Source organism: Argiope bruennichi, chromosome 7 (genome assembly GCF_947563725.1).
Source record: "Argiope bruennichi chromosome 7, qqArgBrue1.1, whole genome shotgun sequence".
Lineage (NCBI taxonomy): Eukaryota > Metazoa > Arthropoda > Arachnida > Araneae > Araneidae > Argiope > Argiope bruennichi.
Window position 1 is genome coordinate 121,118,074 of NC_079157.1, and position 26,761 is coordinate 121,144,834.

General features: G+C 30.8%; 1 protein-coding gene across 1 annotated transcript; it reads right to left on the reverse strand.

The window, feature by feature from the left end:
• Positions 1-10,403: 10,403 nt before the first annotated feature.
• Positions 10,404-25,202, reverse strand: LOC129976643 (uncharacterized). The gene is made up of 3 exons (XM_056090324.1): positions 25,175-25,202; positions 15,126-15,495; positions 10,404-10,619 (listed from the first exon to the last, which is right to left on the reverse strand). Exons 2-3 carry the CDS (start codon positions 15,479-15,481, stop codon positions 10,454-10,456), a joined length of 522 nt encoding a protein of 173 aa, XP_055946299.1. The 5' UTR covers positions 15,482-15,495; positions 25,175-25,202; the 3' UTR covers positions 10,404-10,453.
• Between the last annotated feature and the right edge of the window lie 1,559 nt (positions 25,203-26,761).

Sequence of the window (26,761 nt, forward strand, 5' to 3'; positions counted from 1 at the left end):
TTTCAAACAAGCATCCTTTCCTTTCATCAAATCGTAAAAAATATACTATATATTCCACTCGCCCTTCATCCATTCTGCAGGTTCGAAATACTATTTTCCATTACATTTACCCGACATCCATTCTTGCACAATTGCCGACATAAATTATCAAGGGAACCAACCGTTAGAACACCAAAAGAATTACGAGAACTGCGAAGAATTCCATCGCAAAAGATTTTTAAAGTAAGAATGCAGACGATTTTTTTAAAGCGCATACTGACAATTAAAAATTGCAAAAAAATAAATATTTTCTGTTTGTATTCACTTTATAAATAAAATTGCAGTGTCTTATTAGTTGTAAAAAATTTAATTATAATAAAGAACAAAATTAATGTCTTTAATCGATATTTTTTTTTATTATTTTTAAGTTAACATTTTTCTTAAAATAGTTGTAGTTCATGTGCAACTCAACCATTGTAAAAAGTAGTAAACAAAACAGCATTAGGGTTGCTAAAAGAACGTTCCGTTGGGTTGCCATATTGGCGACAAACTCGGGGGGCACACTAATCTTCACTTCTATTAAACTACTATTAGGTGGAAGTTTAATTTCATATAGAATAAACACATTTCAGTGCAATTCAAAAATGTTCGGTAAAACAGGAGAATCTACTACAAAAAAATTTAGAAAAAGATTTAAACATTTCTCAACTTATTGTCTTAAAATTATAATTTAGCGCCATTCAAAGCCTACATGGCTAAACGGTGATTAACGGCAACCAAAAAATTTAATTCCAAAATAATTTAATTACAGAAATGACGACATTGATAAAAAACCATCGTCGATTTTATATTTCATTTGCACTTCATAAAGAGAATCAAAATTTGTGCTGAAAAAATTACGAATTCAGCTGCATTAATGAATTTTAAAATTGAAACAATTTTTTTTTAAGCATAAAGCAATTGCTTGGAAAAAAAAGTTACACGAGAGATCAGTAATAGAGTTAGAAGTTATTTATAAAAGACCAAAGAACAATTGTTTGATGTTAATTTAATAAATGAATAATTCAAGGAAGTATTCTTCCTTTTAAAGAAATAGTGGGCTTCAACAAAAAACTTCGAATTGTTTTTATTTCTATAACACTACAGAAAAACGATTCAAAAAAATTGGATCGATTCATAAAGTTGTACTTAACCACTAACAATCGGCATATCAGATCACAAATTTCAATCGCCAAATTATATAATAGCATGTGATTCGCATATGATCTATATTTATGCACATATTTATTGTGTGTGTGTGTGTGTGTGTGTGTGTGTGTGTGTGTGTGTGTGTGTGTGTATAAACACTAGAGTTTATTTTTATAATTTGGCGAAATTTTTTTCTTAGGGCTCTTTTTGGTAGCCGTTAAAAACCAACAAATACCTCACAATTAAATATTTAACTATGCATGCACATACAGTACGAAATAAAATATTTGGCACTTAAAAACTGCAATGAAATAGATTCATATTTAATATATTTTTATTGTGCTTTTACTTTACGTTTTTAATACTATATAAAAATGTACTTTTACTATCTGAAAATATTTTCAAATACCTTTTCATTATACAAGATTTAAAATAATTAAAGTACAATCGAAAAATTTATAAACATTCCCTGCATCTATAAGTCGCGTAATGTCCATCTTTTTAAAAAGGAACCTTCAAGAGGCACTCAATTGTACACTTTTACCAAAAGAATAACCAGTGTTTTGCTATATTATAAAGATTACTTTATCTTCAGTGCCAATGAACTAAAAATAAGGTTTAAATCCAGAATCGCCCACTGCTTGGCGTGATTTTTTGGGTGCGTTTTTGAATAGTCATAACTGCGATAATCAAAACACTAGAAGATGCGAGATCAACCATATTAACAATTTTGAAAATTACGCCAAGCAGTGGGCGTTTCTGTATTTTTAACGAAAATTACACATTTAATAAAATTTATTTCCTGGATAAAAAAACTAATAAATACACAAGCAAAATACTCATTTTGCGTTTGATACTTAAAAGTCACAAAATAAGACGTATTACTTCCATTAGCAGAGAACTTGGCAATAATAATATCGCTTAAATAAGTAAATATGAACTTACCGGAAACATATAGCAGAAAAGTCCAAATACACAGCAGTTCAGAAGTAGTTGTAGCTCGATTATAGGTGCGAATTCGATATTTATGTTGTTTCTTTCATAGCATCTCTTTTCTTTATAAATTTTCATTTTTCCTATCATTACTTTGGAGATACAAACGGGAGACTCGTAAAGCTCCGTTGAAATCCTTTAACAGAATAAGTTTGTAAATATATTCTTTTACTTGCATTTTAACAAGTTCAAAAATGTAAGAAAGAAGCAGCGGAATCCAATATTCACAGAAAGAATAAGTCTAAATCATTTTTTATTAAAGTGACGTCACAATCATCACCAATAAGCCTAATTTCACAGCCATATCTCCCACTCAAAGACAAAAACCAAATGAAAAACGACGCCAGAGAATAGGTGAAAGTGGAATGCGCGAGCATTGATGACGTCAAAATACTGATTAGCATAATATTTTCAAAAAATTAGCAAATGACTTTCAAGGATTAGAAAACGTAGTACATGTTTAACGCTTACAACCAATCAGGAACGATTCGTGTCTTTAAAGAATAATTTATAATTATTTTCGCCAACTTGAGTATTGAAAATCTCGCCAGTTGGCAAAGCTTATTTGCATTTAAGAGGTTTTCACATTTGATGATAAATATATTTTAGGCTCATGGCATTTAAAATTTATTAGTATGTTTAATGCGATAAAATCTTTATTAAAATCTCCATTAATACGAATTCTTAATTCTGGCCTTTTTATATCCAATTTTTTAGAAGAAGAAAAAAAAAAGGAAAGATGTGATTGAAATATGGAAGTTATGCATTAGCAATTGAGAAACGGTATTCGATTAGTATTAAATTAAAAAAGCGAATCATTGTATTTTTTCGGTATGATATCTTTTATAGTGTTTTCAAGCACAATTTATTTAAATTTTACACTGAGTATTCATATCAAATAATGCTAAAAGTAAATTCGTTATATATAGCCAATTATTTATTTAGAATACCAGATGAATCACGTCTCGGCTAAACCAAACTTATTCTTCCAAATATTTATTGTAATCGATGATCGTCCATATGAATGATTTTTTATGAGATTAGGTTCGAATTTTAAAACTTCGCAGGAACCAATAGGAGAGGTGAATTTGATAAAATTATATCAGTTTAGCCGGCGTCCTGGCATACGGGTAGCGCGTATTCCCCGTGATCTGGTCGTCCTGGGTTCGAGTCCCGGTTCGGGCATGGCTGTTCTTCATCTGTTCTATCTGTGAGATGTGTGAATGTGCCCCCTGTAAGAAGGGGTTGTGCAAGCGAGTGTGATGCGTGAGTATAAGACGTATTCTTGGCCCTAGTTGGCGCTATTAAAACAAGAGACGCTCCCTTGGCTTAAAATCCCATGTCCATGGCAAGTGCCATTATAAACAACAACAATATCAGTATAATTTTGGTTTGGTTTAGTTTAGTTTAGTTATATTAACGATCGATTCGGGAGTAGCGCATAAGGGCTATTTTGGAACGGACCTCATAATTTTGAATCCCATCAAATGACGAAACCTACATCATACCGTATACACGGCGGATCTTTTGTGGAATCTAGTTTCGAATCCGAAACTTTCCAACTCAACAATCGAAATTTTATCATTAGACTGTCGCAGCTGTTAAATTTGTACCGAGGTCACTTGACGAGGATGATACCACGGAAACATTTCATTTCCAAATTTTTAGCTTATAACAATGTTAAGACAAGATGTTTTCAATAGCAGGAACATATTCCACCAAAAATGCACTGTTCATGATTTTGAGGATGATGATGTATGATGAAGTCTCAAAAAAAATCATTCATAAAAATGACAAAAAGAACCGGTGAAAGAACACTGCTCTGAGGAAAGGCTTTATGAAGAGGACTTGTGTTTGAAATAGTATTTCGCCATCTAATCCTAAATATTCAGTCTTGAAGAAAGTTGTGCACCTATTTAGTGTTGTTGCCTGTGATACCAAGCTGGAGACATTTATAAATCCGATCATCAATAGGAACCGAGTCATAGTCGCCTTTCAAATCAAGGCTAATCCCAATAAAAAAATTTTTTTTGCTTTATGTGATTCAGAAATTGCTGAATAATTTTCGTATGTTGTTGTTTGGTTATCTCTCAATGGGATAAAACTGTGTTGGTAAGGATTGATTTTTTTTTTTTTTTTTACTACGAGTTAGACATTGAGTAATTCATTGGGCTAAGATGCGTTCAAATATTTGGAAAAAAACTAAAGTAAGAGCTATTGATCTATAAGAGGTAATTTTTGTTTTATCTTTGGTTTTGGAATTGGAACAATGACAACATGCTTTTAATTCATTAGCATAAAAGGAGAAAATTAATTATTGTTGAAAGATATCAAGGATTTTGTAGATAGCTGTTTCATCAAGTTTTTTGTACCAAACTGCACGGATTTTATATGCACTTGGTTTTCGAATGGCTTCTTTGATATATTTATACTATTATTTAATTAATTAATTTAATTTATTTATTAATTTAATTTATTTATTAATTTAATTTATTTATTAATTTATTTATTAATTTAATTTGTTTATTTATTAATTTAATTTGTTTATTTATTAATTTAATTTGTTTATTTATTAATTTAATTTATTTAATCTATTTATTATTAATATGTATACTATTATTTAAAAGTTCATTACTATTACTATAGTCCATAGGAATAAGTTCAAGTTGATAATCGTGCGCTGCAAAATGTTTTACAAAAAGCTTACTTTGAATTTTAGAACTGCTTACGTATCTATGTTATGAAAAATGATTCCATTGGTCATAACATTTGGATTAGTATGATTGGATAATTTATTAAGCATTTTAAACAGTCTAGGGTTGCGAGAATTTTGACACAAGTTTCTATCTTTAGATTTTTTTGACGTGAAATTTCAATTTGTTTCTGTATTTTTTTATAGTTAATCCTGACTATTCTTCTTCTCTACATGTGTTTCTTCAAACGATTGAAATTGTTGCAAAATGCATTCCACCACGGAGGATAATCCTTACTAGGTAAGATTTTATTTGTTGTATATTTAATATTGATTTCTGAAACTTTATTAGTAACAATGTTGATCGTCGGTTGTGTAACGGTGTTAACAATTTCGCTCGTTCCTTTTATTTTTTTTATTCCAAAGCACATTTTTAAGGTATTTAGATGCAGCATTGAGTTCCGACCATGAAGCGACTATAGGCCAATGATCACTCTCAAAGGAACAGTCAAAAGCAGAACAATCGATCTCTTCCTAAAAGTGAGTAGAGGATAATGTGAGATCGAGAATCGAATATGTGCTCGAATAGGGGAAGACGTGTTGAGAAGTATAAAATTAGAACTGTAGAGCCATTTAAGAAAATCATCGCTATGAGTAGAATGATGGTCTTCGCTCCATAAAGGGTGATGGAGGTTCAAATCGCCAAAGATGAAGGTTCGCGAAAATTTTGATCACGTTAATATTGAAACCGTAAGGAGCGTAAATATTCATTAGTGTGAAAATTTGGCTACAGATCTGGGTTTCTACAGCAAGGATTTCAAGATTTGGGTCATTTTTTTCTAACAATAATATCATACATATCAAGTTCACTTATATAGTATGTTTACTGGGACATATAGCCATTATCAACATGTGTAGGATAAAACATACACAATCGGTAACATTGAAAAGTCTAATTATAATTTTTCGAGATGCTTCCAAAATATCGCCAGGGAAAAAATTCATCGCATTTTGCAATAAAAAACAGACTCGCCTATCCAACAATCGGGAGCTTTCGCACCCTATGTTTTTTTTCTCCTTGCATTCAAGTTGAAGATTCATTACGGAAACTTCGTTTATCCTATACGTAAGTCTTTTTCGCCTCTTTTTGATGGAAACATTTTAGTGAAATTGTACAAGATATAAAGACTATTTTAGAATTTTCACTCATTTACACTGGATTTGGAAGCAAGTAGTGAAGTTTGAAAGAACTGATGTTCTATAAGATTAAAATAAAATAAAAAGACTACTATTTTTCATATTACTTTCAGATAGAAATAATAACAGAATATTTAGTTATTATCTATAACGCTTTTTTAAATGTTAATATCTACTTGAATATTTTTATTACATTATGATAACTTATTGAGTATAGTTAATAATGCATCCTTTAACTAATTTCAAATATAAAATCGCTGCATTATAGTCTCTTCAGAATTTCTGACTCTTTCTATTAAAATGATAATAGAAAATAGAGTAAATTTAGCTTAATTTATTGAGATTATTTTACTTATTATGATTCATTAACAATAAATTAATGAACAAAATACGAAATTATAAAAATTAATGAAAAGCATATCTCTACAATCATTCTCAACTCACATTTAATGATTTCTAAATGTCTCACTTAATTATTTTATTCATAATTAAAGACTAATAGCCAATCGGTTGCGAGAAAACAGCCTTTAAATGTTTACCAAGGCTTATAATAATAGCAACTTGTCTTGCGCCTTAAGCATCATTCATCGTTCAATCTTGGATGGGTCTTTTCAATTTTTTCAAAATTGTTTAATTTACATTAACAATGTATAAACAGTTTGAAGTATAGTGTTTTTCATTTTTTTTATACAAAAATAGATGTTTACTTTTGTAATTCTTGAATTATAATTTTATTTTTTTAAAAATATAAATATAGATCTGTTTTCTTAAAAGAATTTTCGAAATTGTTTAATTAAAAAAATTACAGATAATTTTAGCTCATATTTTATTTATTTTTTATGCATAAATGATTATTTCCCTTATTATTTGAATTACTATTTAATTTTTAAGAGAAATTTAAGATTAGTATTGAACATCAGTATTACCCTACAGATCATATTTAATTAACTGAAGGGCGATACGAGACACAACAAAAAGCTTTACATCCCCATTCTTCGCTCGAGTTCGAATGATCACTGAAGTTTTGGACCATCTGCTTACGCATTCAATAATATAACACCTGCTTTCTGCTTTTCTTTTCGATAATAATATCAGGAACATGTTTGCCTATATATTACATAGCAGTTGATGATTGATTATCAGCTGCCTTCATCAATATATAATATAAATTCGTTTCGTTGAATTAGAATAAATAATTTATCGCTTATTTTAGCTAAAAAAAAAAAGCTTGCTTTAAAAATCTAAAACTTATATGAATCTATAAACTTTTTAATTGTTTTAAAGATAAATTAAAAATTTAAATTACTTGTAACATAATTTGTACATTTATATTTAATTTTTTCTTTTAAAAATCCAATTATAATTCAAATATTAGAATAATAAATATTTCTTTGCATAAAAACTGGAAAACATATTTATCTATATCTATACTTATAAATAAAGCTCAATGTGTGTGTGTGTGTGTTGGCGCTCTACAGGCCAAGTCATTTGACCTACAGCTACCAAATTTGGTACATGTATGTATACCTTAGAGGTCGGGAATGTGCACCTTTCGTTCCTTTTTTGAATTTTTAATTAGAATTTTAATTATTAATTAAAAACTAACTTTCCCGCCAAAACAATCTTCCATTTTCCCCACCGTTAAATGAGTAAGGCTTCAGTTTTTTTTCCGAACAGTAATGAGGCTAGAGTTAACATTTTTCGGCCGATTATTTCAAGCGATTCTGTTTATTTTCTTAATGTTTGATGCATTTAAAATTAATCATTGTTAATTAATCGATCTTTCAGATTCATTCTGAAGTACTTTTGAATTAAAATAACGCAGAACAAAGGAAATTAAAAATGTCTATTCTCCGTAGCGTTACCCCAACTGGCGTAGAAAAATCCACGCATTTGCGTTATCGTAACTGGCTTTGAAAATGCACGCATGCGCATTGTGTTCTGATTGTTGTCATGACAACCATTACCAACGGATGCGGATTTGATTTAAATTATTTTTAGGTTAGTTGCATGCTTTTGTAATTAAATTGTATTTATGTTAGTTATATATTTTTTTGTATATGCTTATAGTTTTAAGTACATCGTTTTTTAAGTAGTTTTTTTAAACCTGTTTTCGTCCGATTATTTTAAACGATTCATTTAATTTTCTTAGTGATTGATGCATTTAAAATGAAACATTGTTAATGAATCGATCTGTTCATGATGAATCTGTGAAAACTTTGTTGACAAATTTTTGAGATATTACATAAATTAAGAAAGATATTATTTAGTGCCCATAATGTTTAAACGCTCAGTGACTCGGTTATCAGTAATCATATTATAAAAAAATGCTTTGTGTCAGTAAAAAATATTATTATATTAATTGCAGATTAATTCTTTCCACTTTAATTTAAAGCATAAATTCTACGGGAGCTAACAGAAAATTAGAGAGATACATCTTTATAATATTATGAGGGAATTATATGACTATCAAAATTTGAAGTTTTAAAATATTTTGATGAAGAATCTATTAAAGTAGGAAATGCGTAAAGTATTTAATTATTAAAATTTAAACGAACATTAAGATTGGCGAACCAGCTGGTCGCCAAAGGCGGCTAGTTAAAAATATTTGTAAATAATTTAATTTGAATAATTTTGAAAACAATTAAATGGAAAAATAAAAAGATGCACCCAGGGTTGAATTCAGTGTTCCCTCATACGAATTGATTAGTTTAATAACCACGTCGTTGGTGTACAGAACACGGGAGACAATTTTCTAGTATAAAAACTATGCCGAAAGTTTGTAGACTATTTTCTCAGAAATTGCTGGTTACTGCATTTTAATATTTTTTATGAATTAACATTCAACCATCATGCTACATTTCACTCGAAATTGAATTTTCCAGCCTATATCCCATCTTAAAGTACTCTTGTCAAACAGACATATAAATTGAACAGAAATTTATTTATCTATTTTTAAGTGCATCTCGGGGAAAATATCAAATTACACTTTTATTATCATACCAGATTTAAAAAAAAAAAAAATGGGGGACAGTTTAACGTGATAAAATGGCAAATTCTGGTGTGTAAAACAAGTTTTAACTTATTTGCACCGATACCACATTTTTCGATATATCTCGTCGTCAGTTCACCGAAATAGGATACTTCACAATTTTCTGTTTAAAGATGACGTCGAAACAACATAATATGATGAAGTGGGAAATATTTATTTTTCGCCTATTTATAACTGAGATCACAATATAACGAAACACTGAAAAAAATATATGCATTACATATTCATCATATTAAAACTTATTCTAATGAATGTCAGGGAATTTTAGGATTTAACAAATATATTTCTAGTAAATTAAAAGAAATTGTACAGTTCTTCTATAATTACATTTTACCGAAACTTTGAGCAAATTTCGCCATAGAGTTACATTGCTGAATAAGAAAACAGATTGTTAAATGTAAAAAAATACTTCTCAGTAACTATGAAAAAATAGTATTAACTTTATTTTTATGACACATTCGTTCAATGATGGAAATTTAGAAAGTATTTTTAGCCATCCATTTCGAAACACATAAGTTTTGATAAACTTATTTACAGACAAAATCGTTTTTAATTTTATAGCTAGATACTAAAAATCCTATGCTGTATGGTCAGAGTAACCCGGAAAGTTTAAGAATACGAGTAATGTTTCTACAAATATTATTTAGAGCAGAGATTTACAAACTTTTATACTGAGTGATTCATTTTTTACGAACTGATTCTATTGAAAACTACTTCCTTCGTTCTCAGTGCATTTAATTTTTTTAGGTTCCGTTCTTTTCCAGTCGGATGGGCCAAAAAAGGGACTTTAGCAAAAATAAATAACTATTTACTGTTAAATATAATAAACGTTCATGCGTAACGAACTGAAATTAATTCTTACGAAAGACTGATTAGAGCGCTCATAGTGCAAAATAATTTCCCATTGGATGGACGGATTCTGCACGGAAATATAACTTTAGCCATGGTGTCGAGTAAGAAGCAACGTGATAAATGTATCATTTATTCTTTATATATGTCACCCGCAAGCTAAAAAGACATTTGTTTTGTTACTTCATCATTCGACACGAGTAACTTATTCACGTATTGCGCTCTTTTTTCTTTTGCCATGTTATATTGTAACGTAAAAGCATAAATATTGAAGAACTTGATACGACCCACAGTGTGGGAATAGAGTTGGATTAGAGAAATCAAGTATGTTTAATATGAGACTATATGCCTCTATTACACGTTCAACAAAAAAAGAATTGAATTCTGTAAGCATTAAAGCAGTTTATTTGCTTTTTTATTTATAAAATTAATCATTGAGACATGTAGAAAGAAGTCTGAATTACAATAGAAGAATGAAGAAAAGAGGTTTGGCATTACAATATTCATATCTGCAAGAGATGTCCATGTGGGAGCCGAGCTGGTTTACAGGTTTTCCAACATTCCTTTTTACCCCATTCACATCTTTCGCACAGTTCTTTAGGATGGGGACCTTTCGACCCAATCTGGTACAATCCAAGATCAAGGTCCATGAACAGTTCGTATAGATACCTGTAAAAAAAATAGTGATTTTCATGGAAAGTTCATTTACACACTTTATTGCAACAAAAAGTTCAGATGTGAAGCGTTAAGGGGTTCAGAAAGTGAAAGAAGTGTGCGAAGCAAGTCCGTCAACTTCGGTACGACAGGTGACACGACAATTCGACTTGTCCTAAAGCACGGTGCATCTGTTAATGAGAAGGGATGCAGTTCTGTTCCCTTACGAAATTCAAATCAATCAATCAATGACCCCACGCGTTATATATCAAAATACTCTTCTTGACATGTTCTGTAAATATTAGACGCTGCATACCTTGTTGGACAACCTGTATGTTCCCATCGTTTATTTTACTTTTTACTGGAGGTTTCAGATTAAATTAACTTCTCTTTTTGAGAAACAGAAAATCCTCCACGCCTTTTTGCATTTGCAAATCAACTTAGATTTTTACCAAAACAAGTATGAGAAGTTTCTGCTTGTGCGTGCGTGCATGCATGCATGAATGTGACAATAATTTAGCAGTAGCAATGTAAAATCTACATAATATTCCGTACCAGTACGTCCAACCGTACGGAGTTGAAATTCCTTTATTTGATCTTCAGTGATTAGATTGCAGGTGATTTTATTCAAAGGTATTGAAATATAACATCAGGTCATCATATTCACTGCAGAGGGGGCATCACGTAATCAGGGAGGGGCTGGAAACCACGCCAATGCGTGCATCATTTAGCAATTTTCTCATCTGAAAGGAGATTCCGTCGCCGTCAGCGCGGGGAGTCCCAAGAGTAATTTAAACTGAATCTCGGGAAGTTAAAGTTACAATTAATTATGGACAAGAGCTTAGTAAAAATAATGATTTAAATTTGGAATGGCGTCCTATACTTAAAATTAGAAAAATGTTAATTATTACATTTTAAATAAAATTAGAAAAAAGTTTGATTCATTTTTTGAATCAGGAAATATTTATTTTTATAAGTTAGTTTCATAGATTCTGCTTTAATTCTATGGTTTGTAGTTTCTTATACATGCACATTGCGGGAACTGAACTACATTTGCGCTTTTCCACTAATTGCAAATGTTTAAAACAATTTAGAATTTTTTTCTTTTTTGGATTGGAACCGAGGATTCTGGGTTGTTGAAGTTAAAAGATTTTTTTTAATTGAATGAATTACTCAAAGCTTGATAAAAGAATTTCTCACAGCGATGGCCCGTCGCGCGCTTTACCGATGGGCACTGTAGATAGCTTTTTGCTTGGAAAACAAAATGTTACTTGCATAACTGTTTTGTACAAAAAAAAAATTATAAAAGTACAAAAAAAATAGTGGATTTGCGGTAACAAAAAGTGTAAAACTTGCCCTCTAACTGGCAAAGAACAAAATAAAAATGAAAAATCAAATCTAGAAGTGTTTTGTAAAATTGGAAAATCTTATTTATTTTATACAATGTAAAGAATATGAATTGAATTATACAGGACAAGCCAGTCCTGAATTTAACAAGAGTAAATAGCCATAAATCTGCTATTAAAAACTTTACGATAAGATTTAAGTTAAAGACTTGTTCTTTAAATGATCCTTATTTATTCCCAACAGTCAAATTCCATTTAAAAAAAAACTTTAAAATTTAGATTCGTAACATGTAGCACTGGTATTTATTATTCCCATATGGCAACACATTTCTTTAATATCTAAAAATTATCCTGAATAAACTTTTTTAAAAAATGAGAAAAACTTTAATTATTTTACTATGGCAACAAATAATTTCTGAAATTTCTAAAAGATAACAATGCTAATAAACTTATGATTTTGAAAATGTGTACATAAACCTACCCACGAGAAATTAATAGATGTTCGTCGTGTATTATTATATACGACTAACATTTTAATAGAGATTTTATTACAAAAAGTAATTGATTTGCATTATATAAATTTAATATTTCCGAAAATTATATTTTTAACTGGATTAGTTTTTAAAAATAAGTGACGGAAATTCCAATGAAACAGATTTTTCAAGGACTTTAATATTTTTTAGGAAAGTAATATTTTTCTACATTAATAGGAGAAAAAAGAAATTAGACACAATTTAGTAAAGGATTTTAGATATATTGATGATTTACTTTTGTTAAACATAGATAATTCTAATGTTGATATTGTATTTAAAGGAATTAAGTTTAACTGAAACGAAGGAAAATCAATGCAAAGCTACTTATATGGATTTAAAAATAGAAATTTCTAATGGAAAAACTTTGGTAGGTATTTACGATAAAAGGGATGAGTTTGACTTCAAAATAATTCAACTTAGTAATTATTATTCTAATTTTAAGTCTAAAGTTTTCAAAAATTTGATTTTCTCTCAATTTAACAGGATAAAAAAAAATTTGTAATAACAAAATTTCTTACATACTGAAGCAACAAACAATCTTTTTAAAAATTTACTTTCAATGATTTTCCCCAAAACGATTGCAATATAGAAGTTTCAATAAGAGAGAGAGTTTATCTATTTTCTAACCTACATTCTAATATTTTCATAACCGAAGATATGCTTTCTAGTTTATTCTCATAGATTTTTATTTCAAATAAATAGATGGCACTGAGATCGTTCACTTTATTTCATATGAGGACGAGGCACTATGACCAAGCGTTGCAGGAGTTTTCAGCTTTAAGCGCGGGAACGTTGAATTTAGATAAGTATAATTGTCTGCAGGAATAAGTTTAATTTTCTTCATAAAAAGCTATTAAATTGTTTTCAAATGGTATGTTCTTTGCTTTTATTGATGTTTTTTTGGTTTTATAGTTTGATAATTGCCTTATAGTGGTTTGATTTGATTTCGATTTTTGGGGGGTTTTGCTTGGATTTGAATTTGGAAATAACTTGTCAACTAAATAAATATTTTGTTTATAATTGTCTAATTTTAATGTTATTGTTTTGTTTATATTAATTCTTGTCTTCAAAAAAAACTCCTCAATTTTTTGAGATTTTTGAGTCAAGAGGGGTCAATACTTGGACAAAAGATCTCGCATAGAAAAAATCATTGGTTTGAATCCCTTCAGGAGGGTGACCCTTGATAAAGTCTTCAGGCCGAATTCATCATTTTCATTTTTTATTCCATTGTTATTTCAATTTAAATTTATTTTTCTAATTTGGTTAAATGCATTCGTGTTTTCATATGTAGCAACATTGGTGCGCTCTAAATACAATGCACCTTCTTTGTAATAGTTTTTGACTGGGGAAATATTTACTTTATTGAAAATTTCTGAAACAAACTTATAATTTTATGGTTTGTAGTTTATTACATTTTACTAATTTTAAGTAAACATTATATATATATATATATATATATATATATATATATATATATATATATATATATATATATATATATATATATATAATGCAAACAGTATATTTTAGCAGTTGCGTGGCGGAAGAGAAGAAACTTTTGGAATTTTAAAACGCTGATTTATTTCATCGTGACACAAGTGCAGAAGAGACCACAATTTTTCCCTTCAGTGGTTTCACCATGAGATTTTGATAGGGATTTCTTTGACACATGTCGACTTAGGAAAAGGATTCATAGGTATTTTTAAAAGATTGTTGTAAGCATTAAGGATTTTCATCCCTTCAACTAGGAGCGTGAGAAAATTCTGAGACTAGTAGTTTTATAGAACGCGTGTAGCATTCATTAAATAAAAAGTAGGAATCGGATCGGCAAATAAGGGAGCATACTAGAATGACGCTAATATCATCTAAATTAAGATAAAAATTAGGAAATTAATTAAGATTTAGATTTTAAAATATCATAACATATATATTGCTATGCTTTTAAACCTGAATTATTTTTAAAAAGTTAATATTTTTCTCTGTGTGTGAATATTAAAGTCGGGATATTAATAAAGTGCTTTTTTGCATATCATTCTATATAGTAATAAACCTTCAAGCATGAAAGGTGTGGCTTTCTGAAGTGAACGGCAAACTCAATTGATTAATTTTCTGAATTATCTAATTAAATGAAATATTTGAATTTTGGGAATGTTTTGTGGTTGTGATTCAAACGAGAATCCAGATAATACTTGGCATATTGTGTATTTCAAGTAATTTTTGCATTGAACTATAACTTTTATGAGATTTACACCATTCATGCATATAACAATGGCTTAGCTGTTGTGAGCTTAAATGAGGAAAATCCGATTCATATATAACTTGTGGCCAAACCAGTTAAAAGGTTAATACAGGTATTTCCCATGACTGATGTTTCTTTCCTACTGGTTTGCACTACTATAACTCTGGTCCCTCAGAAAATGAAAAAGGAGAATAATATGGTGTGTTTGATTTTGGCATCAGTTAGGGCCTGTTCTAGTCAGTTAAAAGCGATATTATTGTTCTTTGAAGTTTGAAAGAATGAAAGATTATTTTCATGTATCACGGCCTGTCTTATGAAGTGCTTACTTATTCAATAATTGCATCTATTAGTGAGGCAGCTATTGATAACCACTGGCAGGATAATAGAAAGCTGAACTACTCACAAGTTGATGGCCTTCTTGGTGAGGTTCTTAATTTCTTCTACGGCGAAGACTGGCGTGACCCCAGCATGTTTCTCATGAAAGCAGCAGTACTTGCACTTCATCTTCCACCTGTAGCTGATATTCGGCTTCCTCAAGTCCACCACCACCCATGCGTAGGCACATCGCCAGTAATTGTAGCAGATATCGCATCTATAGTAGCCGATTCCGGGCACGGCGAATTCGCTTCTGTTAGGTGCAAAGTCATATGAGTGCATGTTTCGCTTTCTCATCTCAAGTGACATAGGGATAGACACATCTTCAGGTTCTACAGCTCGGGGATGAGGGCACAATGACAGATGAGCAAGATATTTGAACATGGCTTTAGGCGTTTCTGAAAAAAAAAAAAAGGGGAGGTGGGGGTGAGAGAAACAATTGTTTCATTCTATCAATGATATAAAGATTAGAAATTTAACAGTGACAACCTTAAAATTAGAATCGACAACATAACACTGGCATAAACTTTAAATAAGTCGGTGTTCTAGCCTAGGGGTAGTGCGTCTTCCCCGTGATCTGGGTGTCCCGAGTTCAAGTCCTGGTTCCGGCAATGGTTGTTCTTCCCCTGTGTTCTATCTTTGAGGTGTGTGAAAGAGCCCCCCTCCCCTGTAAAAAGGAGTTGTGCAAGCGAGTGTGTGAGTGCTATTTTCATATGAGCTAGAAGTCAGACTTCTGCTCTCGGGTGCTTTACCCTCAGAAGCTACTGCACCTCCTTTCTGAGGTAACGCGGACACGACATCAACATCATAAGTTTGAAATGTTTATAACCTATTTACATTGGTACAATCAAAAGCAAAGTATTTTGTGACCTTAGGCAGAGAATATCATGAGATCCTCGATTTCTTATTTTCTCGTATACGAAGTACAGAGAAAATGCTGTAATAGTAAAAAAAAAAAAAAATCGATTTGACTTATCTCTTTGAACTCGAAAAACGCATTTTTGGCATCAAGTCTGTGTGTTAGTCCGTGAGCACGATAACTGAAAACCACCTTGAGGAACATGGTTGAAATTTGGCATATGGAACTTAATTTGTAGATTTCTATCAAATTTTGAACGAAATCCATTCATAGGAAGTCTTAATTTTATGGCTGTTCGAATACAAGTGAACTTAATAGCTGCAGAACGCAAGAAGGTCCTTAGATAATTTGGTACATACGGTATCTAAAGAAAATAAATCTGAAATAATTGATCAAATTTTGAACTAAATCCATCGAACAGCTGACCGTGTGTCAGTCTGCACTTTCGCAAGCATCTAAACGCAATAACTTAAATCAATGAAATTATGTTTATTTTGTGACTACAATTGTAGTTTTGTGTCGAATTTTGATATTAATAGGCCTACAAAAATGCTTCCACAATACAGGGTGGTCATAAAATATCTTTTCTTACTTGGAGGTATCTGCAGCTAAAACGAATGAATGAAATGAAATTATATTTCATATACAGACTGTAAAAGGCATGAGAAGATGAACTCGGCGAAAAAAAAAATTTGTACTGAAAGTTACCGATAGGGAAAATACTGGCTCTGTGGAAGTACAGTTATGAATGAATTCATAAAACACTCAGAAAATAATCTATTATTCATCAACATTAAGATCCCCTGGACGTCGTTCGGCATTTTCAGTATTCTGACCTTCCCTGTGTACAACATACAGCGAACAGTGTATGATGTTCTCCACTGCTGCATGTAAATTATCAGTTTCGATGTTCATAACAACTTTTCATATGTTCTGTTTCAAGACATGCAGGTTTGCTTAAGAGTAGCCATGGCATTACACTGTCTAGTGTAGAACAGTCTTACCAGTAAAGGTAGGGTAGGTAGGTACCAGTGAGGTAAGGTAGGGCACACTACCTTCAACAGTCAATCAAACTTTGTGAAATAAAGGATTTGCACAAACTTGTGACTTCAACAGTCAAACTTTGTGCAAATCCTATTTTAGGATATTTTGATTTAACTGTATATTTGATTTTCAAACTGCTTCTTGCTTATTACGGCGAAGGTATCTGGGACATAGATAATATCTGCATTTATAACGAGTTTAATGTTTTCAAAAAAAATTTGGATGAAGAAAAGTACAGATTTATAAAAAATCGAGATTTAAAAGAGGTAAAGAAATAGGTGGAGATTATGATATTATTTTTGAGGAATTTCTCAAATATTGAAATCTGGAACATAACATTATTATAATTAAAAAATTTTTTTTGGCCAAATCTATACTTATAATAAAGCTCAGTGTGCGTGTGTGTTGGCGCTCTACAGGCCAGACAGTTTGACCTACAGCTACCAAATTTAGCACATGCATACCTTGGAGTTCGGGAATGTGCATCTCTGAGCTATTTCTTTAAATTTTAATTTGAAAGGATGATGTATAATCTAATGTGACATTTAAAATGGACAATGTGCCTTTTCTATTTAGATGACATTGTGGTATTCTCAGAAACATTCGATGAACATCTTCAGAGGTTGAATACCGTCCTTCAGTGTATACAGAACGCAGGCCTTGTCCTTAATCCAAAGAAATGTCGCTTTGGAGCACAAGAAATAAAGATCTTGGGACACCTAGTATCCAGTGATGGCGTACGATTGGACCCAGAAAAAGTAAAGGCCGTGAGTGACTTTCCCGTGCCTAGGAATATCCATGACATCAGAAGCTTTCTGGGACTTTGCTCTTACTATCGCCGATTTATCAAAGACTTTTGCCATAAAGCCGAACCTCTACAGTTGTTACTGAAGGGGGACACAAAATTCTGTTGGGGACCTGAACAACTGGAAGCTTTTAATATCTTGAAGAATAATCTTACCTCCGATCCAGTCTTAGGCCTTTATGACGAAATTGCACCAACGGAACTTCACACTGACGCGAGTGGATACGGAATCGGCGCAGTATTAGTCCAAATCCAAGATGGGAAGGAAAAATTAATAGCTTATGCCTCGCGCACTCTGACGAAGGCTGAGAGAAACTATTCCACAACTGAAAGAGAATGCCTTGCGGCCATATGGGCTATAACTAAGTTTCGATCATATCTCTTTGGAAAGGCTTTCAAGATCGTCACTGACCATCATTCCCTGTGTTGGCTGACAGGACTGAAAGATCCCTCTGGAAGACTCGCTAGATGGGCGCTGCGATTCCAAGAATACGACGTATCAGTGGTGTACAAAAGTAGAAGGAAACAGACGTTGATAGTCTGTCCAGAAACCCATTAAAAGTCGATGTTTCATGGTCTGGGGACTCCATAGGTGTCAATTTATTCACTAATCTCTCAGAAGAGCAGATGAACGATCCGGAATTGGCAAAAATAATAAGAGACCAACAAAGTACCGAAGCAAGCAAGCTGAGAAACTTTGAATTAGTCGAAGGAGTCCTCTATAAGAAGAATTTGTATCCTTTCGGAAGGAAATTCCTACCAGTGATCCCGAAGCATTTACGGCTCAGTATTTATTTATTTAAAAGCTGAAGTGTCAAGAATATTTCGCAGAAAATGATTCCTTAGGACCAATGGAATGTATAAAATTTAGACTTAGAAAAATTAGACTTTAAATTTTTGAAGTATATTTATCGACCGAAACAAAGTAAAATATTATTATTCACGTCATTTAAATCCGTTTGAAAGTAAAACTAAAAACTAAATCTTATGATGAATCTGAGAAATTTTTGTTGAATAATTCTTGAGATATTACATAAATTATGAATGATATTCTGTAATGCACATAAGATTTAAACTGTGACTCAGTTTTCAGTACACATATTTTTAAAAAAGGCTTCGTTTCAATAAAAGATGTTTTTATAATAATTTCAGTTTAATCATTTCCACTTTCATTTAAAATAGAAATTTTAAGGGAGCAGACATAAAATTAGAGAGATATATAGTACATTATGCCGTAAGGTCTTTATAATAGCATGAATGAATCATATGACTATCAAAACTTGAAGCTAAAAAATATTTTGATGAAGAAGCTATTAAAAGATAAGTTACATAAAATATTTAATTGAGAATTTGAAAGAGGATTAAGACTGACGAAACCGGCTGGTCGCCAAAGGCGGCTAGTTAAGAATAAAATTAAACATTTATTAATAATAAATTTGGGGATTTAGGATTTCTGAGAGAGTCATTAAGACATATTTTTACAAAATATTAAATATAAATTTTCATTAATCTTTAATTTTAACAAATCAATTCGTCTCCAAAGGCTACTATTACAGCAAATAATTCGATGCAAATCTAATGAAATTTACTCCAGTTATCGCACTAATAAGATTTGTTTTTAAACAGCTATCTCCTTCTAGAGAGGGTATTTCTATATTCGAATTTTTTTTTCCATCTAAATATATTCTTTCAAATTTTTCACTTTAGAATTTATTTAACAGATGGCACTAAGGTCATTTAATTTAATTATTGTCATAAAAATGTCTTTTGACGAAGTGCTGTAGGAGTTTTCAATTTTCAGCGTGGGAGAGTTCCGATTGGATACTTACACCTGCATTCAGGCGTAAGTTTAGTTTTTCTCCTTGAAATTTTGTGCAAATCTTATTTTATGATCTTTTGATTCAACTGGCATGCTTTCTTTGCAATTTTATTTGATTTTCAAACTTATTAGTGTTTAATATGGCGAATTGTCAGTATTTATTTCTGTGACTTAGATAACATCCGTATTTATAATCACTTTAGTGTTTATAAAGCATTTTTGGGTAAAGAAAACTCTCGATATATAAAAATAAGATATTTCAGAGCTATAAAAGAAGGGATGGCATAATATTATTTAAACTATTTCTCAAATATTTCAATCTGGAACACAAGGGTGATAACATTCTTAAAATTAAAAATGTTCTTTTCGTTCTTAGAAAAAATAAAATTAATACGGTTCATTAATAATAAATTTGGAGATTTAAAATTTGAAAACTCCTTCATTACATTTAAAATAACAAATTTAATAAAATTTAAACTCAAATTAGGAAATAAACAATTTACTATATAAATATAAAAATATTTAAATGAAATGTATTGTTTAGTCAGATTTTTAACTATTAATTTCGAAAACCTGGAAATACCAAAAATTATGCATAACAGTAAAGATGTTTTTTCCTTAATAGTGCAATACAGATGAGTCAATAGCTTTTGGTTATCTACCAATATGAAGAAAACGAATTTTTATGTATAAGTACTTGAGCAAAAATTAAGTAAAATAGATAAAGCAGATTGTGACTGTAATAATGAAAATTATAAAGATTGATAAAAGATATATTATATTAGGAATTTAAGGATTACTGAACCAAGTACTTTATTATAATTAATGGAGTGTAGATAAAACATAGATTGGAAAAAAAGTTAAATATTAAACTGGCAAATTAACTAGTCGCCAAAGGTGGCTAATACAATGAATAATTCGATCCAAATTCTATGATACTTTCTTCTGTTATCGCGCTATGTTTATTTGTATCGTGCTATCAATTGTTTCTTAACAATAATATATGGGTGTTACACTATACTTTCCAGTGTTAACAAATTATTGAGATATTGTGACTAGTAACAGTATTACTGTGTTAATTAATAAAATGAGAATCCTTAGCCCATGCGCACAAAGTATCTTAAAAAATATATTTCAGTATCGGCAATATGGCCGACAAATCCACCTCATGATTGATGATGATGATGTCGTGTGCGCATTACCACGGAAAGGGAGTGCAGTAGCTTCTGAGGATAAAGTCCCCTGAGCACCCGAGGGCAGAAGTCTGACTTCTAGCTTATATGAAGATGAAACTCACACATTCGCTTGCACAACCCCTTTTTACAGGGGGGCACATTCACACACCTCACAAATACAACACAGATGAAGAACAACCATGCCCGAACCGGGATTCGAACCCGGGACGCCCAGATCACGGGGAAGATGTGCTACCCCTATGCAAGGACGCCGGCACCTAATGATTGATGTACCCTTCATATAAAGCTTATCACTGTACCAGTAAAATATTTGTTTATCTGGTAACATCTTATTTACATAAATAAGGTTATCCTTCTGTCACTGAATGGTTGTTAGGTATATATCATAGGCAAGGCGCCACATACACACACAACCACACATTTACACGCACGCAGACACACACATTTTCACATCAAATTTCTCAGTAATGAAATCTCGCAACTAATTTATTAGCAATTTGAACTAGATTAAGAAAAAAAAATATTCTAAGAATTTCTTGTTGCATGTTTAATTATTTAACTGATTAGTAGAATTTTTAAAAATTTTTAATGAAAATTTTTTTCACTTAGAAAAATTGCCTTAATGTTTAGCTACGATTGTTGGGGTAAATAGAACAATGAGAATGAACATTATCACTTTCCATAACAATGTTAATATTTTGTTCTAATTTAAATAGAAGAAAATTTTTGTGATGTCATTGATTCTGCAGCAAATGCCTGAGCTGAGTATTGTTTCACACAACACAGCATTAACACTGTTATAGGTAATAAACATCGCACGTCATTATTTTAAAGACGTATCTTGGTGAGTGATCTTTTGCGTTTCTTACTTGAAAAAAGCTCTTGATATTTTAAAAATGAATCGAAGACTTTTTTTCAAAAGGCTTCGAAGGTTTTTCCGCAGGTACATTTGCTGTACCAGAGCGGACGACTTCTGCTCTAACATTTACGTAGGGGAAGATCTTTATTACTTTCCAGTTCCTCAGCCACCCATTCAACCCTGGTACTACGAACTAATAACTTTGTATAAGGCACCCTCAGACTTACAACTTGAACCAATACCATTTGAAATAGTATCCACCTCATCCTCTGAATATTTTACCTGCCCCGAAGATAATAGTTCAACTTCATCTTAAAACAAATATATCTCTCATATTCAAAAACAATAGTACTTGAAATAGCCCATAATGACGATCTTCCCCAACATAAATGCTAGAGCAGAAATGTTTGTTTAAAATGTTAAAACAAGCCAGTCTGATTGAGAACTGACAAGGGACTGGATGGCTATGCTTCCAAAAAGGCAAAAGAACATCATCAGTTTCTTGACTGGTCTGCTGAAAATCATGTTGATTTCTGGAAGATAATGGATTATTTCGACTACAAGTGCAATTCTGATGCGATAGTACTTTTCCTACCGACCTTCTCTGAATATATATAAACAAGGGATAGAAAATCAGTGCTGATAACATTGATCTTTTGATTGCAACACAAATATACATTTCTGAAACGCAAACTTTCAGCGAGCAAGCCTTAAGGCAAATCTATTTCAGAGTCGGACAAAGGAGTAGAGAAATCTGCTTTCCATCAAATGGAAGAACTTCATCAACAGTTTCCGTTGATGAAGATGTTGAGTACGATTCTTGAAGATTAAACTGCATTATAAATGCATCGCTTCGCGACTTTAAACTCACCAAGAAAGTGATAAACATGAAGAAATACTAAACATTTATGATGAATGTATGATGAAATGGAAACAAACTGTATTAACTGGGAATCATGTTATGTATCTTTAGACGAGAGAAAGAGTATGAACTTCATTGGTTCCCGAATTAATATGAAGTTACATACTGTCTTTTTCGTTTGGCTTTCATCGATTGAAAAGTGTCAAGGTGTCCACAGTGACAATCGGTATATTTAACTGAACTCAATTAGGTGTCCTTCACTCATCACGAGACACTTCCATGTACGATCGCTCTGACGCGCATGATTTCTACGCGCATGAAGACAGCTAAAGAATCTTCAAAAATCTTGTATACAAACTGAAAAATATGTATTCTAAATTTTAAATAAATATCATCATCTGGAAAATATTAGTTTAAATTGTGAATAAATATATTCATACTGACTAGATTTTTTATTTTTTTTAAAAAAGCAATTGTCTTTACAATTTTACTTTTTCACAATTTCAAGTGTGAGGATTTAGTGGCTTGAAATGGTTTAGTATTCCCGACTTTTTAGTATTACGGTCATTTGCGAAACCTGTCGAATAGCCCTGTTCTATTTTATATCATGAATGATTTTTTTTTAACTTGTAAGGAAGAAAAACAAATTTAGTGTCTAAATTACTTAACTATACAAATGAAATTTAATTGTTTTAATAAACTATTCTTTAATAAATTATTCTGATATTGCTATGCATAAACTATTATTTATTTGCTCCAAGAAATTTTCATTTTTTTTATTAACTTTTTTTATGTAAAAAAGAGATCATGAAAAACATGGCTGTGCTAGTCTTTCATAATTAAAAGCCATTATAAGTTGGAATGTTTTAGTTTCTCTTATACGAAGTATAGAGAATGTATTATAATCGTCAAAAATTCCTACTTGAGATTTTGAAGACTCGATATGTTTTAGATCTCTGTGAGTTCGAAAAACACGGGGTTTTTTTTGTTGTTGTTGTTGGCAATTTGCCTGTTTGTAACTAAGATAACTCAAACCACTAGATGTGGTAATTCGAAAAATAAATTCATAAAATTTCGAAATAAAAAAATTCGAAAATAAATTCAAAATATTTTCATAAAATTCGAAATACAGGCTTTACATTTAATTTGTAGATTCTAATAATCTTCGAGCAAAGTGTATTCAGATGAATTCTGTCTGTCCGGCTGTACGAATATAAGTTAACACTATAATTATAAAACTAGGATAGCTAGATGTGAAAAATACTGTATATAGTTTTAATTTGTACATTATTTTGATATCTTTTAAATTTTGAGCCAAGTACAGTAAGTAGCTCATGAGCTAGTCTCTTTTCTTGCAAATAGTTTCTGTAGTATGAGGTGTAAACTTTAATAGGGGATTGCGTTTATTATTCTGGTGTTCTACAGTTCTATTATTCTGGTGTTAATTTACTACACTTTTAATTTCTTTCTTAGTTATGTCAGCATATCAGAGATGTCCTTCTTTATTTTGGAATTTAAAATACTTTTTACATAATTTCAAGCTGCTATATACTTCTTTTGTAATTGCAGTTAATACAAACTGGTTCTTTCACCTTTTTTTAAATTCACCATCGAAAATGCATAAGCATTGAAAAAGTAATTGTAATTTTTCTGAAGTAATTAATAACAAAAATAAAATCACGCATTAAATAAACATGCAATAGTATTATATGTTCGTGTTTGTATGTTTTTTTCTTGTTTTTTTTTTTTACAAAAAATTTAGTGCCCCAAATAGATTCTTACACTCTGGCCCCTTTAAAGAGAACCCAGCTGTGGACTTCGTGGAGTCACTTTGGATATACAAACGTAATACATATTTAAATACATTTACTACAGAAAAATTAATTTGATAGCCGGAAATAATGCAAATTCTAAGAAATAGGTTACGAAAAACACCATAGAGATTTCATTGAAATACTGGCTTTGGACTCATGTCTATTTCTATAACGTATCTAAGTCTCATGCACTGATTCTATGAATACCATTATCCGAAATCAATAAATTAGATAATTTTTCTTTTTAGGATGTTTATTTGAGTGAAAACTCGTAAGTCACTTATGTTCAATAAAATAGACATCCTTCATGCAAAAGCACGAGAAATAATTTTTTCCAAACATACAAGATGGCCATAAAATTACTTTTTTCTTCTTTGGCGGCATCTGCAGCTAAAACGAATGAACGAAATGAAAACATATTTCATATACACACTATGGAAGGCGTGGGAAGTTCCGCAGAAAAAAAAATAATACCAAAAATTGCTGATAAATTTTGTAATAAATTACGAATATATACATTTTTTTTAATTTTAGGAATACATTTTGTACCACGCTGTGTGTTTTGATATAACCAAGCGGACGTTATGAAACTGATGGGAACCAGACTAATTATATTTGACAAAGTATTAATATAATTTTAATATTTTAAAATTTATTGAATTTTTATTTACAAATTTATGTATTCAACAATTTGACTAATTATATATTTTTACTCAACCTGCTGTGGTCCTCCTCAGATCGTCGCCTCTAAGGTAGTTTCCTAGTTTGATATCCACCATTAGTGAAAACAGAATAAAGAAATACAGAACTGGTACTTACTAATAATAAAATAATCCTGGCTTTTAATTCAAATGTAAGGCAAATTCGGCAAAAGGACTCAAAAATCGAGACTGATCTGGCTGATCTGGAACGTCTGCTAACATGAACCAATCTATGAGTTTCGTAGAAATCAAAAGAAATGTCTCAATTTTCCCATTTTATACCAAGAGAAATAATCAGCATCGGCTTAGTAATAAATTTCGGATTCAAATTTTAGATTATTTATTAGTAGAAACGAATACGCCGTAATATCAATCTCTAAACAGTGAGAATACTTTATTTCTAGGAAAGGTTTTTTTTTTATTATTATTATGATTCATTTGTCTGGGTTTTTTTTTGTTTTGTTTTTTTGTTTTTTCAGAAGTTTATTCCACTGTTTTGGAATAGCGATTTTTGCTTCTTTCCTCTTTTTTTAATTTTTGTTTTGTAATGGAGAGATAGAGCATTCATAGAGAGAGAACATTTCATAGAAGTAAAAAATTGTAATTTTCTTTATCTAAATGTGTTTTCTGATTATCCTAAATTTAAAAATAAATAAGTATTTTTTCTAAGTAAAAAAAAATAAATAAACTGTTGAGAAACATAGAATAATGTATTCGAACTCAAAAAGCTGTGCTAATAGTTTACAATATAAATTATTTTGAGTAAAAAACAAATTATTTTGCTGTTGCTTTTATGATTGGGAAAACAACACAAGAATATCAGAACACGGAAAAAGTACTGAGCACAGAGACAGCTTATAAACCTTTAGATTGAGAGATAATTCAATACAACAAATTTACACAAAACAAGTTGAGTATTCCGAATTTGATGAGAATTTTGTACAAGATACTTACATTATAGATGACCGAAACAGAGAAAAGAGTGACTTTCTTGTACGAACTTATCAAAATGATTTATGGAATGCTTAGTGCATTAATTTCGAACAGTTTCCGCTTGCAGTTGAATCGGAAGAAAAGCTCACATATTCCTGGGAAATTCTTAAATAAATTCTTGAAGAACAACCATTCAGTCTTTACATCAACTGCTAATGCATCTGGAATATACATGTAATATCCGTAAAAGAATAAAGAATTACCAAAGAAATTCTTTTACAGAAGAAAGATTTTCAAGTGTAACGTAACGTGTTTTGTTTCAAACTCTGAAAAATTGTTAAAAGAGCTGAATTCGAAGATACAACTAAAAATTTTGTTGCTTTTAAAACATGTCGAATTGAACTGTTAGATGAACCTTATGATTTATTATTTATTTATAATGTATTGGAATATTAACTAGTCATTTATTTGGCGTTATACATCACTTTTCAGATTTTGTAAAATAATAATTTGTATAAATCATATGAATTTCTAATTGCAACTATTAAAATTATATTCCAGCAAACATAATAAATTATATTTGCTTGCTATATTATTATCTTTATATTAACAAATGCAATGATTAAATTCTTTTGATTTTTATCTTATATATAAAGTTATATATGAAGTCGGCGTTCCGAGCATGCGCGTTTACTGGCTCTCAACTGACGCCATTTTGGTTCCCTTACGTTATGTTTTCGGTTTGCTGTACACATTTAACTTGTTTAAGAAC

Bases quoted from the DNA above. Each gene is read 5' to 3' on its own strand.
- LOC129976643 (XM_056090324.1), bottom strand. From the start codon at position 15,481: ATGTTCAAATATCTTGCTCATCTGTCATTGTGCCCTCATCCCCGAGCT. The intron at 10,620-15,125 runs GTGAGTAGTTCA...TTTTTTTTACAG, and splicing joins ACCAAGAAGGCCATCAACTT to GTATCTATACGAACTGTTCA.